General features: G+C 38.7%; 2 protein-coding genes across 19 annotated transcripts in view; one reads left to right on the top strand and one right to left on the bottom strand.

The window, feature by feature from the left end:
* The window catches only part of LOC127856539 (serine-rich adhesin for platelets-like), a 187,284-nt gene that overhangs the window by 81,529 nt on the left and 91,127 nt on the right, over nt 1–14,628 (top strand). The window lies entirely within an intron of this gene.
* LOC127856542 (mediator of RNA polymerase II transcription subunit 24-like) overlaps nt 1–14,628 on the bottom strand; it is a 225,511-nt gene that overhangs the window by 181,001 nt on the left and 29,882 nt on the right. For 10 of the 18 annotated variants that reach the window (XR_008038113.1, XR_008038111.1, XR_008038110.1 and 7 more), the window contains exons 15-20: nt 12,018–12,187; nt 10,613–10,712; nt 9,075–9,250; nt 6,811–6,914; nt 5,172–5,299; nt 743–989 (exon numbers count right to left, since the gene is read on the bottom strand). The exons of 7 other annotated variants lie outside the window; for them this stretch is intronic. Coding sequence is in view for 5 of the 11 variants with exons in the window: in XM_052392811.1 (XP_052248771.1) it covers nt 743–989; nt 5,172–5,299; nt 6,811–6,914; nt 9,075–9,250; nt 10,613–10,712; nt 12,018–12,187 (925 nt within the window). In the remaining 6 variants the exon portion in view is untranslated. The remainder of the gene's footprint in view (nt 1–742; nt 990–5,171; nt 5,300–6,810; nt 6,915–9,074; nt 9,251–10,612; nt 10,713–12,017; nt 12,188–14,628) is intronic. One more of the 18 variants, XM_052392810.1, reaches the window with a different exon arrangement.

Raw genomic sequence — 14,628 nt, 5'->3', positions numbered from 1 at the left:
ATTACAAAACGCTAACAATGTTAAGAGAAAAAATAAATAAATCAGAAAATATTCATAATTTAAATTTGCATGATTTTTGGTATTTTTCATCCTTTTCACTGCAAAAGTACATGTTTTTGTTATAAATACATAAAAAAACACAGTCAATATATGACCTGACTGAGCCTGCAAAAAAAACGAACATTCTTAATGTGATAGGATGTATAATATGTGTCTTGTTCTGAGAAAACTGGGCATAATGCATGTGCGTAAAGTGTCATCCCAGAATAGCCTGTGCAGTCCGCACAAGCTAATCAGGGACGACACTTTCCGCTTAAACTTGATTTTTGGTAAAAAGGGACTTCCTTTAAACGAAAAATACCATAAAAGCGTAAAGTATCCTGATAAGCGCTAATCTGGGACGACACTTTATGCACATGCATTATGCCCAGTTTTCTCAGAACAAAACTCATATAATGATGCACACCTTATCAATGTAAATTAAGTGTACATTATCAAATCATACGCCAGTGTTCAACTCACATTTTAATTGCAGTGGTCTACATAAACTTCTGATAAAAACAACATCAAATTTTTCTTGGAAAATGCCCAATACATGTAGTCCATGTACTCTTAAATTTGTTTTAGGACCCTGGATTTTCTAAGAAAACTCAAGGGGGCCCAGCATTTTTTGAAGGCCCAACATTTTTTTAGGAGCAAAGAACAAGTTGGCACCAGTGTAAGCATATCCCTGAATGTTTACCTCTACGCACATCCTTCTGTGTCGACCTGGCAGCCTGCGCGGCAGTGATAGTAAGGACGCAAAACTTTGCCAGCGTGTAACCGCGAGGGTCAGTAAGCATTGTGTAGGATGTGGCTGATAGGAGGAGGCTGGGTATTGTGTGAAGGAGGAGGGACAGGGCCAGGTGTTCCATGTCCATGTGCATGATTGCGTAGGCTAGACTCAGGCTTTTTGTGATGTCATCGATGCGATTGCTCTCCAGCATTTGCTACAAAATTGCAGTCAAGATAAATTCAGCCTCGTTTTGGAACTGAGCTTAATGCATGTACGTATAATGTTGTAACAGATAAGGGAGAACACTTTGCTGCGCTTAACCTAATTTAGGTTTAGAAGAGACTTCCTACAAGCAAATAAAGTGTCGTCCCTAATCAGTCTTATCTTAGACGGCACTTTACCCACATTCATTAAGCCCAGTTTTCACAGAGGGCAGCTAAAATTCTTGTTCCTCTAATAGGCAATTATACATTTATCACCTATCATTTACACCTTTTGTCACAGATTTTTAAGTCCCCCAGTCTATACTGGGGGACATATTCATTTTGCCCTGTCTGTTGGTTTGTTTGCGTCAAACTTTAACATTGGCCATAACTTTTGCAATATTGAAGATAGCAACTTGATATTTGGCATGCATGTGTATCTCATGGAGCTGCACATTTTGAGTGGTGAAAGGTCAAGATCATCCTTCAATGTCAAAGGCCAAATATATGGGGGGGGGGACATTTGTTTCACAAACATATCTTGTTATACATGAATTACAAGGCACTAAGTGAATTGACCAAGATGTACAAATATATACATAATTTATCATAAATGGACTTCAAACCCTTAACACCATAGTGCATTATCACATGTAACAACAATTTTCTGTAAGCACTTAATGGAAATCTTTTACATTTATATAAAAAAATAAGTAAGTTTCAACAGACACTCGTGAACTTAAAGGGGCCGTCCAACATATTGGTAAATTGACAAAATTAAACAAGAGGGCCTGAAAGGCCAAAAGTCGCTCACCTGAGATAACAAGATATTATTGGGACAAATCTTCTGACCTAATTTCATGAAGACTGTAAAATAAATGTGGCCTCTAGAGTGTTAACACGGTTTTACTATAGCCATATAAGGAAAAATGCCCCGCCCCCTGGCAGCCATGTTTTTCAACCAACGGGCATCATTTTCGAACATTTCCAAGACATTATTGGGATGAATCTTTTGACCAAGTTTCATGAAGATTGGACAATAAATGTGGCTTCTAGAGTGTTAACAAGATTTTACTATAACCATATATAGCCATATAAAGAACAAGAGATTGCCAAGCACTATGGTCCCCTACCGGTGAAACTCCACCATTGTCAGTAAAAACCAGGGCTGTTTGTAAAACATGCATGCCCCCCATATGGGCTCTCCGTTGAAGTGACAGCCGTTGTGTGAATATGTTTTTTGTCACTATGACCTTGACCTTTGACCTAGTGACCTGAAAATCAATAGGGGTCATCTGCCAGTCATGATCAATGTACCTATGAAGTTTCATGATCCTAGGAATAAGCGTTCTTCAGTTATCATCCGGAAACCATTTTACTATTTTGGGTCACCGTGACCTTGACCTTTGACCTAGTGACCTGAAAATCAATAGGGATCATCTGCGAGTCATGATCAATCTACCTATGAAGTTTCATGATCCTAGGCCTAAGCGTTCTTGAGTTATCATCCGGAAACCATTTTACTATTTCGGGTCACCATGACCTTGACCTTTGACCTAGTGACCTCAAAATCAATAGGAGTCATCTGCGAGTCATGATCAATGTACCTATGAAGTTTCATGATCCTAGGCCCAAGCGTTCTTGAGTTATCATCTGGAAACCACCTGGTGGACGGATCGACAGACCGACCGACATGTGCAAAGCAATATACCCCCTCTTCTACGAAGGGGGGCATAAAAATAAAAACAAGGGACAAAATTGTCACAAAACCAGGTTTTCAATGTGAAAAAAAGTCAGATAAAGGGATTTAATCAGTTCAGTTTTAGTTGTCTCCCTTTATCTGATAATTGTTTATAATTAACCCCATTTGTATCAAAATAAATATATTTTTAGTCGTGGTGACCTTGACCTTGGAATTATTGACGTAATTCTTTCGTGCCACACACCGTCCCATGATGGTGAACAAATGTGCCAAATGATTTTAAAATCTCACAATGAATGACATAGATATGGCCCGAACAAGCTCATTTATGGCCATTTTTGACCTTTGAACTCAATGTGTGACCTTGACCTTGGAGATATCAACGTAATTCTTTTACGCGACACACCGTCTAATGATGGTGAACAAATGTGCTAAATGATTTTAAAATCTGACAATGAACAACAAAGTTATGGCCGGACAAGCTCATTTATAGCCATTTTTGACCTTTGAACTCAAATTGTGACCTTGACCTTGGAGATATCGACATAATTCTTTCACGCGACACACCGTCTAATGATGGTGAACAAATGTGCCACATGATTGTAAAATCTCACAATGAACGACAAAGTTATGGCCCGGACAAGCTTGTTCCACCCGCCAGCCAGTCCGCCCGCCGACATTCGCCAATCTAATAACCAGTTTTTTCCTTCGGAAAACCTGGTTAAAAGTTAGTATTTGTTGCCATAACAACCAGAATTTTTGACATATGAACAAAATGAAATGACGTGCATAATCTCCATATTGCCATCTATCCATGTTTCAAGTTTCATAAAAAATATGAAGAACTTTTAAAGTTATAGCAGGATCCAGAAAAGTGTGACGGACTGACAGGCAGACTGACGGAGTGCAAACCATAAGTCCCCTCCGGTTTTACCGATAGGGGACAAAAATGCCCTGCCCACTGGCTGCCAGGTTTTTTCACCGATCTGGACCATTTTCGAACTCGTCCCAGATATCAATGAAACCAATGTTTTGACCAAGTTTCAGGATGGTTGGGCAAAAATTGTGACTTCTAGATTGTTCAAAAGGTTTCTCTATAGCCATTTAAGGAATACTGCCCCGCCCCCTGGTGGCCATGTTTTTCAACGGACCGGAACCATTTAGAACTCAACCAACATATCAATTATACAAACATTTTGACAAAGTTACATGATGATTGGGCATCAAATGTGACTTCTACAGTGTTCAAAAGGTTTTTCTCTTTTTTTGAACTAGTGACCTAGTTTTTGACCCAGCATGACCCGTTTCGAAGTCAGTCGAGGTATCAATGGGACAAATGTTCTGACCAAGTTTCATGAAGATCGGACAATAAATGTGGCCTCTAGAGTGTTCACAAGGCAAAATGTTTACAACGGACGACACACGATGGACAAAAGGCGATCACAAAAGCTCACCATGAGCAGGTTGTGCTCAGGTAAGCTAAAAAAGTTGTTTCAGATTCGCAAATTTTCGTTTTTGTTATGATTTTTTTTAGCAAATAGTAATACTGACCATTTACCATGCTCTTAAATATCCATTATATGCATCTTTTAACCATTTGAAAACCTTAAAATTATAAAGCGTCGTAAGACGCGAAAAGGATTGAACAATTTGGAAAGTTCTGTTGTTGTAGTTATATTATGGGAAACTACAAGATTGCTTATATAGGTAAAAATACATCCGCTCTAAGCATGAGCATGGATGGTCGAGTGGTCTAGGCAAGAGACTTTTTAATCCAGGGGTCAGTGGTTCAAGGGTTACTTTTTTTCCTTTTTTTAAATTGTATTCTTGTTTTTTTACTGGAGATTTTTAGGTCAAATGTTTAAATTTATCAATATAAAGCATTTAATGACATGCTTCAATACATGCCAAAATCTGTTGGACGGCCCCTTTAAAACTGAAACATTTATAATTTATAAAAATTGTGTCCTATAATTGCTTTGACATAATTACATGTATGTAGGCACACGGACAAAGAGTGAATGAAGCAAACATAAATATCTGCCTGTCCAGTTTTCATGTTCACCATCAACTGGCACCATACATTATGATCAACAAACCAGTCAGCAAATCATTGAAAAACCAGTCTCAAACCCAAGTAAAGTGTAATGGCTACCATGTTTTTCTTTCACAATTTTGGAAACTGGCCAAGGTACCAAAGGATTGGGATAAATCCTGTTGTTATGACTTAAATTGTGAAATAAGTGTGGTTTTTTTGCTAACAAATTGAGAATAAAAGTGGTTTTAATATTATTTTTAATAAGGATCAACATAAAGAGCTGTATGAAAGATGAACTAAATGTTGAGATTAATTTAAAAAAAAAATTTGTGTTTGAAACCTTCAATTGGGAATTATAAGGTGCCTTTTGGGAACAAATATACTGTTTTCATTGGGAATGTGGCTGTTGAACCGCCCTGAATTTGAACGAAGATAAACACTGCGGTTACGTACCCGTACAAGTCGATCAACAAACCAGTCGGCCCCACACAGACTGTATAGGGCCTTCAGCGCATGAAGTCTCTCCGTCTCAAGCCAGCCCTTGCTGAACACTGCCTTCAGTGTCTTAGACATGACATCGGCTATAACAAACAGCAGTTGAGCCTTGTTCTGGGAAAACTGGGCTTAATGCAAAAATGGGGCTTAATGCAAAAGCTGGGCTTAATGCAAAAACTGGGCTTAGTGCACATGCGTAAAGTGAATTTTTGTTCAGAAAATACTTCATTGCAACGAAAAATTCCATAAAAGAGGAAAGTGTCCTCCCTGATTAGCCTAAGCACACATCACAGGGTAATCTGGGATGACACTTAATGCACATGCAGTAAATGCCACTATATGCACATGCAGTAAGCCCTGTTTTCGCAGAGTGAGGCTAAATTGTTTTTATTGTCCTCTACTGGTGAAACTGGAGGGGACTTATTGTTTGCGCTCTGTGCGTCAGTCTGTGAGTCCCTCACACTTTTCCTGCAATAACTTTACAAGTTTTTCATATTTTTTCATGAAACTTGAAACATGGACAGATGGCAATATGGAGATTATGCACTTCATTTCATTTTGTTCCTACGTTAAGAATTCTTGTTGCTATGGCAACAAATAAACTACAAATATTGCTGAAAATGGTGGATCCTGCCATAACTTTAAAAGTTCTTCATATTTTTTCATGAAAGTTGAAATATGGATAGATGGCAATATGGAGATTATGCACGTCATTTCATTTTGTTCCTACGTCAAGACTTTTGGTTGCTATGGCAACAAATAGACTAGAAATATTGCTGAAAATGGTGGTGTTTCACCAGTAGGGGACTTATATTGCTTGGCAATAGTCTTAATTAATGCGACATGGCTTGAAAATAAGTAGGCTATAATAGATCATGTTGTAAATCCAATTTTGGTACATCTCAGGGGGGGGATATCCCCATTCACTCTGACATTTTTCAAGCAAACTTTAAATAGATCACCCAGAGCAAAAGCAAAATCACTCAAAATCTACGAATATTTTGTACAATATTTCGAATTAAGTTAACACATAAAAAATCAATGTTCCGTATAGAAATAGCCAAAATTTCAACCCTAGATGGGGCCTGGTTACATGGATTTAAGGTGATACAAAAAAATCGTTTTTATGATTTTATGTCACAATATATTCCATGTAAAATTTCTGGCTACGATATCTGAATGTCTACGGGCGAATCGGGCGAAAGATTGGCTTCGGGCAGCTTCGGAAACAGAACGTAGTTCTCATAAATATGTCTTTCTTCCGAAGCTGCTGATATCCAGTCTCTCGTTTGCTCGAAAAGGTTCGGATATCTTGGAGGGAAAACATTGAAAATATCTTCGCACAAAAGATAAAAACGAGCTTTTAGTATTGCATTAAATCTATGTTACCATACCACATCAAGCGTTGAAATTATGCTATAAGGATCAATGAATTTTGATCAGTTTACTTTATTTTACAAAATATTTTGCAAAATATTAGTTGATTTTCAGTATTTATGTTACTTTAAGTAAATCTTTGTAAGATGACGGGATGAATGTACATCTTCTCATTGCAAGATTGTGGTTATTTATAAGATTGGATAGAATTACAAATCACCTGGCAAGCTGTTTGCAGGCACATACTGTGGGATGGGACGCCTACTGGCAGGGGGCAGTATATCGTGGATCATTTTCTGAACAATCGGCTGCATTAGATAGGATCTGAAATGAATGATTCTCTGAACAGTTGAATGCATCAGATAGGATCTGAAATGGATCATTTTCTGAAAAATTGGCTGCATTATATAGGATCTTAAATTGATCATTTCTGAACAATTGGCTGCATTAAATAGTAATTGAAATGGAATTTTCAGAAATAAATTACATGCAATAGGATCTGATATAGACCATTTTCAGAACTGGAATTGGAATGGATTATTTTTATAAAATATCTATAATGGATTATTTTCCCAATTATTTGCAGAATAAGATACACTCTTAATGAGTCATTTTCTGTACAAGTAGATATACATCATAGGATCAGAAACTCACTAGACTCAAAATTCGAGACTACATAAAAGAGGATACGCAAATAATTTTTTCTGCAAAAAAGACTTTATCTGAAATTTTTGAACAAATAACTAACTTAATCCTATACAGTAAAATATGTTCACACAAAATGCCATATGGTTCATTAAATGTATTTACTCATAAATATAAATCACAAAGGGATTCATGACCCGTGTAATGCAAAAATGAATATTATGCCATATTTGCAGTCTGGTCAGGACCAATCCTATTGCTTTTGAGACTACGGACCTTGCTTGACTTCAATGCAGACAACCCAAATGGCATAAGACTCATTTTCCCTCGATGCGGCTCACAAAGACAATTGGGTCAGTATTCACCAACCCGTTCTTAGAGTTAATAATAAAGAACAGACTCAGAACCAGTATTTGAGTATTTGCAAACTTCCACTGGTGATTATGCAGTAACAAAATGTTCAAAACGAAGAATGATGTATTTGTATTTATCGGTGGTTCAAAGTTCGACTCAAAATTGCAGCAATTCTTGAAATAATACAATTTAACAAGTATCCTTCACTCTTAATCTTCAGCCTAAGAATTGTTTGGTGACAACAAACCCCATGGATGGCACTATTCTGGTGTACATAAAGCTTAAAACCCATTTTCGCAAAACACCGCTCTCATAGAGACTCGGTATGATCGTGCAGGCAAGACTCGGGCTCTTTGTGACATCAACATTTGCTACACAATTTGCGTAGTCAAGATAAATTGATCTTCGATTTGGAAAAAACTAGGCTTAATGCATGTGTGTAGTGTTTCCTAGATTAGCCTGTGCAGTGTAATCACATGCTAATCAGGATCAACACTTTGTGCTTAAAACTGGAATTTGGTTTTGAAGAGACTTCCTACAAACAACAAGAGCTGCCACCATAGGATGACTTATGCCCCCTATAAACGCTTGGTAGAAGTTATGAGCTTTTTTCGAAACCTAAACGCAGATTTTGAAACCTAAACGCGGACCCTAAGTTCAAGGTCACAGGGGTCAAAATTTGTGTGCGTATGGAAAGGCCTTGTTCATATACACATGAATGCCAAATATGAAATTGCTATCTGAAGTGACATAGAAGTAATGAGCATTTTTTCGAAATCTAAACGCAAAGTGTAACGGACAGTCCGATCACTATATGCCCTCCCTTCAGGGGCATAAAATGTCTTAGAATATCAAAATAAATCAGAAAGCCACATAAACTAGAGAGCGGACACCATGCTAAATCCTTAAATGCACTAAGTGACCCCATGACCTAGTTTTTGACCCGGCATGACCCATATTCGAACTTGACCTAGATATTGTCTTGATACAACTTCTGACCTAGTTTGGTAAAGATCCGATGAAAACTACTTCAATTAGAGAGCGGACACCAAGCTTAAATCTTGAAATGCACTAAGTGACCCGTGACCTAGTTTTTGACCTGGCATGACCCATATTCGAACTTGACCTAGATATTGTCTAGATACAATTTCTGATCAAGTTTGGTAAAGATTGGATGAAAACTATTTGAATTAGAGAGCGGACACCAAAAGTGTGACAGACTGACAGACAGACTGACGGACAGTGCGAAAACTATATACCCCCTCTTCTTCGAAAGGGGGCATAAAAAATGCAACAGGACTGCACAGGCTAATCTGGGAGGACGCTACGCACATGCATTAAGCCCAGTTTTTCCAAAATGACTCTGTACACCAACGTCTCAGCGTAGAACAGTGGTAGTGAGTCAGTAACAAAATGTTCTAAATGTAAAACAACCTGATCAATTTAAATAATATTCCTTATCAATAGAGGCTTAAGTTCACAAACCTCTCAGAGTAGTACTGCGGTAGGGAGTCCCCCTGTAGGGGCTGGATCAGCTGCTGGAGTATGGACAGGGGCTTGGTGCGGGCCTCCTCACTGAGCATGTTGATGTAGCTGCACAGCCAGGCCACGATGCACACCGGCAGACTCAACATGCGAGTCTTGATGTAGTTCAATATCATCTGAGACATTGAGAACAATTTTTAAATGCTGGCTTATATTTTTGTTTATGAAATATTGCCCATTTTTTATTGCCATATGTTCATAATTTTCATGATTTTTTTATGAGCCTTGGTATGGGAAAATGGGGCTTAATGCATGTGCATAAAGTGTTGTTCAGGATTAGCCTGTTAAGTGCACAAAGGCTAATCAGATACGACACTTTAATGGAATATTTCATACAGAAAAAGTCTCTTCTTAGCGAAAATCCAGTTAAGGCAGACAGTGTCTTTCCTGATCTGGGACGACACTTAATGCACATGCATTAAACCCCATTTTCCCAGATCTAGGAGCTGACAAGGAGTATGTACAGGGGCTTGATGCATGCCTAATCAGGGAATACACTGTCTGAATGGTATATAAAAATATGTTGACTTTTAATTCAAATTTTGCAAAATACTCAATAGTAAATGGCTATACTATGCTTTAATACCTTAAATACAAGTGTTGGATTAAAAAATTCCCTATATTGATATTAAATGTATAAGATAAGTGACTAGACTTGCTACGCTTTTCACCCTGTCCTTATCTTTAAAGCAGCACCCTATACATTTTGTGATCCCAGATCTTTCCCTGAGTAGTAAAACTTTGTGTGCAGTTTAGTTCCCATATCTACCATTAAAATTTCATGTTAATAGATTTCAAGACGCTCATTCTGGAAAAACTTGAATTAATGCAAGTGCGTAAAGTTTCACCTGCACAGGCTCATTAGGGACAACACTTTCTGCCAAGAATGGATTTTCTTTAAGAAGAGACTTTCTTTAAAGGAAAAGTTCCATAACAGCGGAAAACGACATAGATTAGTCCACACAGGCTATAGATTAGTCCACACAGGCTATAGATTAGTCCACACAGGCTATAGATTAGTCCACACAGGCTATAGATTAGTCCACACAGGCTATAGATTAGTCCAAACAGGCTATAGATTAGTCCACACAGGCTATAGATTAGTCCACACAGGCTAATCTGGGACACAACTTTCGGCACAAACATTACGCCCATTTGTTTCAGAACAAGGCTCATGTAGTCGTTACATAGACCAAAGTGCACATGAAGGCTGCATCGGCTTTGACAAAAGTTTCACCTTCATGTTATCAACTAACTGGTAAGGTCTCACAACAAAAAGACTATGTATAACAAATTAATACTGGCTGCTGATAACAAATGAAATTTTGATGCATATAACAAATGACATATGGCTGCATATAACAAATCACATACGGCTGCGTGTAACAAATGACATCTGGCTACGTATAACAAAAGAATTATGGCTGCATATAACAAATGACATCTGGCTGCATATAACAAATGAAATCTTGCCTTACCTTGATGTTATCTGAAGATATTGAACCGTGTTCCCAGGCAAACAACACTTCCTGTATAGCGTATGGAGTGTTTGTGCAGATCTCGTGCCACTTTGGCGGCCTGAAAATACAATTTAAAATGAGCCGCGATCTGGAAAAAACAGGGCTTAATGCATGTGCGTAAAATGACGTTCAAGATAAAACAAAAAGTTCCATAAAAGCGACAAGCCTGAATCCTGATTAGCCTGTGCTAATTTGGGACCACACTTCAAGCACATGTATAAAGTCCAGGTTTCCAGAACAAGTTCAAATGTGTAACACTGCCATCGGACCACACTTAAAGCACATGTATAAAGTCCAGGTTTCCAGAACAAGTTCAAATGTGTAACACTGCCATGGGACCACACTTCAAGCACATGTATAAAGTCCAGGTTTCCAGAACAAGTTCAAATGTGTAACACTGCCATGGGACCACACTTAAAGCACATGTATGAAGTCCAGGTTTCCAGAACAAGTTCAAATGTGTAACACTGCCATGGGACCACACTTAAAGCACATGTATGAAGTCCAGGTTTCCAGAACAAGTTCAAATGTGTTACACTGCCATGGGACCACACTTAAAGCACATGTATGAAGTCCAGGTTTCCAGAACAAGTTCAAATGTGTAACACTGCCATGGGACCACACTTAAAGCACATGTATGAAGTCCAGGTATCCAGAACAAGTTCAAATGTGTAACACTGCCATGGGACCACACTTAAAGCACATGTATGAAGTCCAGGTTTCCAGAACAAGTTCAAATGTGTAACACTGCCATGGGACCACACTTAAAGCACATGTATGAAGTCCAGGTTTCCAGAACAAGTTCAAATGTGTAACACTTACATTAACCCTTTCCTACTCAGAAGCAAAGTGAAAATGGCTATGTGCAAACTATATACATGTACAACCAGAACAGCCTGCGATTAACTCGCAGTCTGGTCAGGTTTTATGCTGTGTGCTGCTCATCAGTACCCAAAGGGTTGATGCCTTTAAAACTTGAATCTTATAAAAAAAGGTCTTTAATTATATTTAACTTTCTTAGGGACTACAAATGCATAAAAATACGAATCTAAGTGGGAAAGGTTAAAAGAAGTCTCTTTTAACAAAAATCCATAAAACAAAAAAATCCATAAAAACAACAAAAAGTTTCACCCCTGATAAGCCTGTGTGGACTGCAAAGGCTAATCTGGGACCACACTTCAAGCACATGTATAAAGTCCAGGTTTTAAAACAAGTTCAAATGTGTAACACTCCCATTAAATACATATCTAGAAGGTAAAGGGTTAAATACATATCTTAGTAGTAAAGGGTTAAACACTTATCTAAGTGGTAAAGGTTTAAACACGTATCTAAGTGGTAAAGGGTGAATATTCCCCCTTCTTACCCCTGAGCTATATCAGACCCTGACGTGAGGGCGCTCAGCAGGAAGTCCACCTTGGAAGGCTCCACGGGCATGCCGATGTCCACGGACTTGTATTTCCCATCCTCCGGCAGACAGCGGGTCACCCACTGGGTGAAGAATGTGTCCTGGCACTCGGAACAGCCCGTGATGAGCTGGCGATGGAACCAAATGATGTTTAAAGATTTGTTTTAGAAATAAGCTCCCTTTTCCCATAGCGAGGCTTATTTATCAGTCTGCACAGGCTATCAGCGACAAAACAGTTTCCTATTTTATGGAATATTTCGTTGAAAGGAGGTCTCTTCTAAACGAAAATGCAGTGCAGGCTGAAAGTGTCATCCCTAACGTTGGAGGTTTGTTTCAGAAATAAATAAGCCTCGCTATGGGAAAAGGGGGCTTAATGCATTTAAAGTGTCATCCCTAACGTTGGAGGTTTGTTTCAGAAATAAATAAGCCTCGCTATGGGAAAAGGGGGCTTAATGCATTTAAAGTGTCATCCCTAATGTTGGAGGTTTGTTTCAGAAATAATAAGCCTCGACATGGGAAAAGGGGGCTTAATGCATTTAAAGTGTCATCTCTAACGTTGGAGGTTTGTTTCAGAAATAAATAAGCCTCGCTATGGGAAAAGGGGGCTTAATGCATTTAAAGTGTCATCCCTAATGTTGGAGGTTTGTTTCAGAAATAAATAAGCCTCGCTATGGGAAAAGGGGGCTTAATGCATTTAAAGTGTCATCCCTAACGTTGGAGGTTTGTTTCAGAAATAATAAGCCTCGACATGGGAAAAGGGGGCTTAATGCATTTAAAGTGTCATCCCTAACGTTGGAGGTTTGTTTCAGAAATAATAAGCCTCGCTATGGGAAAAGGGGGCTTAATGCATTTAAAGTGTCATCCCTAACGTTGGAGGTTTGTTTCAGAAATAAATAAGCCTCGCTATAAGAAAAGGGGGCTTAATGCATTTAAAGTGTCATCCCTAACGTTGGAGGTTTGTTTCAGAAATAAATAAGCCTCGCTATGGGAAAACGGGGCTTAATGCATTTGGGTTAAGTGTTGCCCCAGATTAGCCTGTGCAGTTTGCACACGGCTATGATGTATAGAAGCTAAACACTATACAGAATTTAAATACAATATCTCTGAGCCGTAGTATGGGCAACACTTGGTAAACAGTCATGGGGCCTAGCTTTTGAAGAATGAGGCACATTTCAGGCTTTTTCCGCCCTATGCCACGGGTCCGAAATTCAGCCCCATTCCCAATGCAAATCTGGTTGTTTTTTCCCCAATTGAAAAAAAAATCCCAATTCCAAGAAAAATAAAAAAAATAATATATATTTATTTTGTTTTACCTTAAAATATATAAGTTAACCTTATCCAGTGTAGAAAATATAAAGTATTGCATAATTAAATTATCTGATGCCTTGAATTTGTTTTAAAAACTGTAAAATATGTTAATGATTATTTAAGACTTTCCTTATTTTCCTCAAAATCCGGCGCTTCACCCGATTTTTTTCACCTCAAAAAAGGCCAGGCCTTTTCCCCAAATTCAGATTAAAAAACCTGCACTTATCACACATGTTCATAATATTTTGTAAAATTTTAATAATAAGTTATCAAAATAGTCGCTATTTACCAGTTAACGGCTTCTTTGAAATATAAGAAACACTGTTAACATGCGATACTTTTTCCCATTTGAGCCAATTTTGCAATTAATTTTTCTCCCAAAATGGGGGTTTTCACGACGCAAAATTCCCAATATTCCAGTGTGGCGTTTTCCCAAAATGGAGCGGAAAAAGCCTGCATTTGAATGCCGTACCTCTGAGCTACAGTCTGGGCAACACTTGGTAAACAGTCATGGGGCCTAGTTTACCCAGACTGAGGCACATTTGAATGCTGTACCTCTAAGCCGTAGTATGGGCAACACTTGGTAAACAGTCATGGGGCCTAATTTTCCCAGACTGAGACACATTTGACTGCCATACCTCTGAGCTATAGTATGGGCAACACTTGGTAAACAGTCATGGGGCCTAGTTTTCCCAGACTGAGGCACATTTGAATGCCGTACCTCTGAGACATAGTATGGGCAACACTTGGTAAACAGTCATGGGGCCTAGTTTTCCCAGACTGTGGCACATTTGAATGCTGTACCTCTGAGCTACAGTCTGGGCAACACTTGGTAAACAGTCATGGGGCCTAGTTTTCCCAGACTGAGACACATTTGAATGCTGTACCTCTGAGCCGTAGTATGGGCAACACTTGGTAAACAGTCATGGGGCCTAGTTTTCCCAGACTGAGGCACATTTGAATGCAGTACCTCTGAGCTACAGTATGGGCAACACTTTATAAACAGTCATGGGGCCTAGTTTTCCCAGACTGAGGCACATTTAAATGCCGTACCTCTGAAACATAGTATGGGCAACACTTTATAAACAGTCATGGGGCCTAGTTTTCCCAGACCTAAGCACATTTGAATGCCGTACCTCTGAGCCACAGTATGGGCAACACTTTATAAACAGTCATGGGGCCTAGTTTTCCCAGACTGAGACACATTTGAATGCCGTACCTCTGAGCTACAGTATGGGCAACACTTTATAAACAGCCATGG

Source organism: Dreissena polymorpha, chromosome 13 (assembly GCF_020536995.1).
Source record: "Dreissena polymorpha isolate Duluth1 chromosome 13, UMN_Dpol_1.0, whole genome shotgun sequence".
In the NCBI taxonomy this organism is placed as follows: Eukaryota; Metazoa; Mollusca; class Bivalvia; order Myida; family Dreissenidae; genus Dreissena; species Dreissena polymorpha.
The sequence above is the reverse complement of the archived record's forward strand: the minus strand, read 5'-3'. Positions and strand labels throughout refer to the sequence as shown.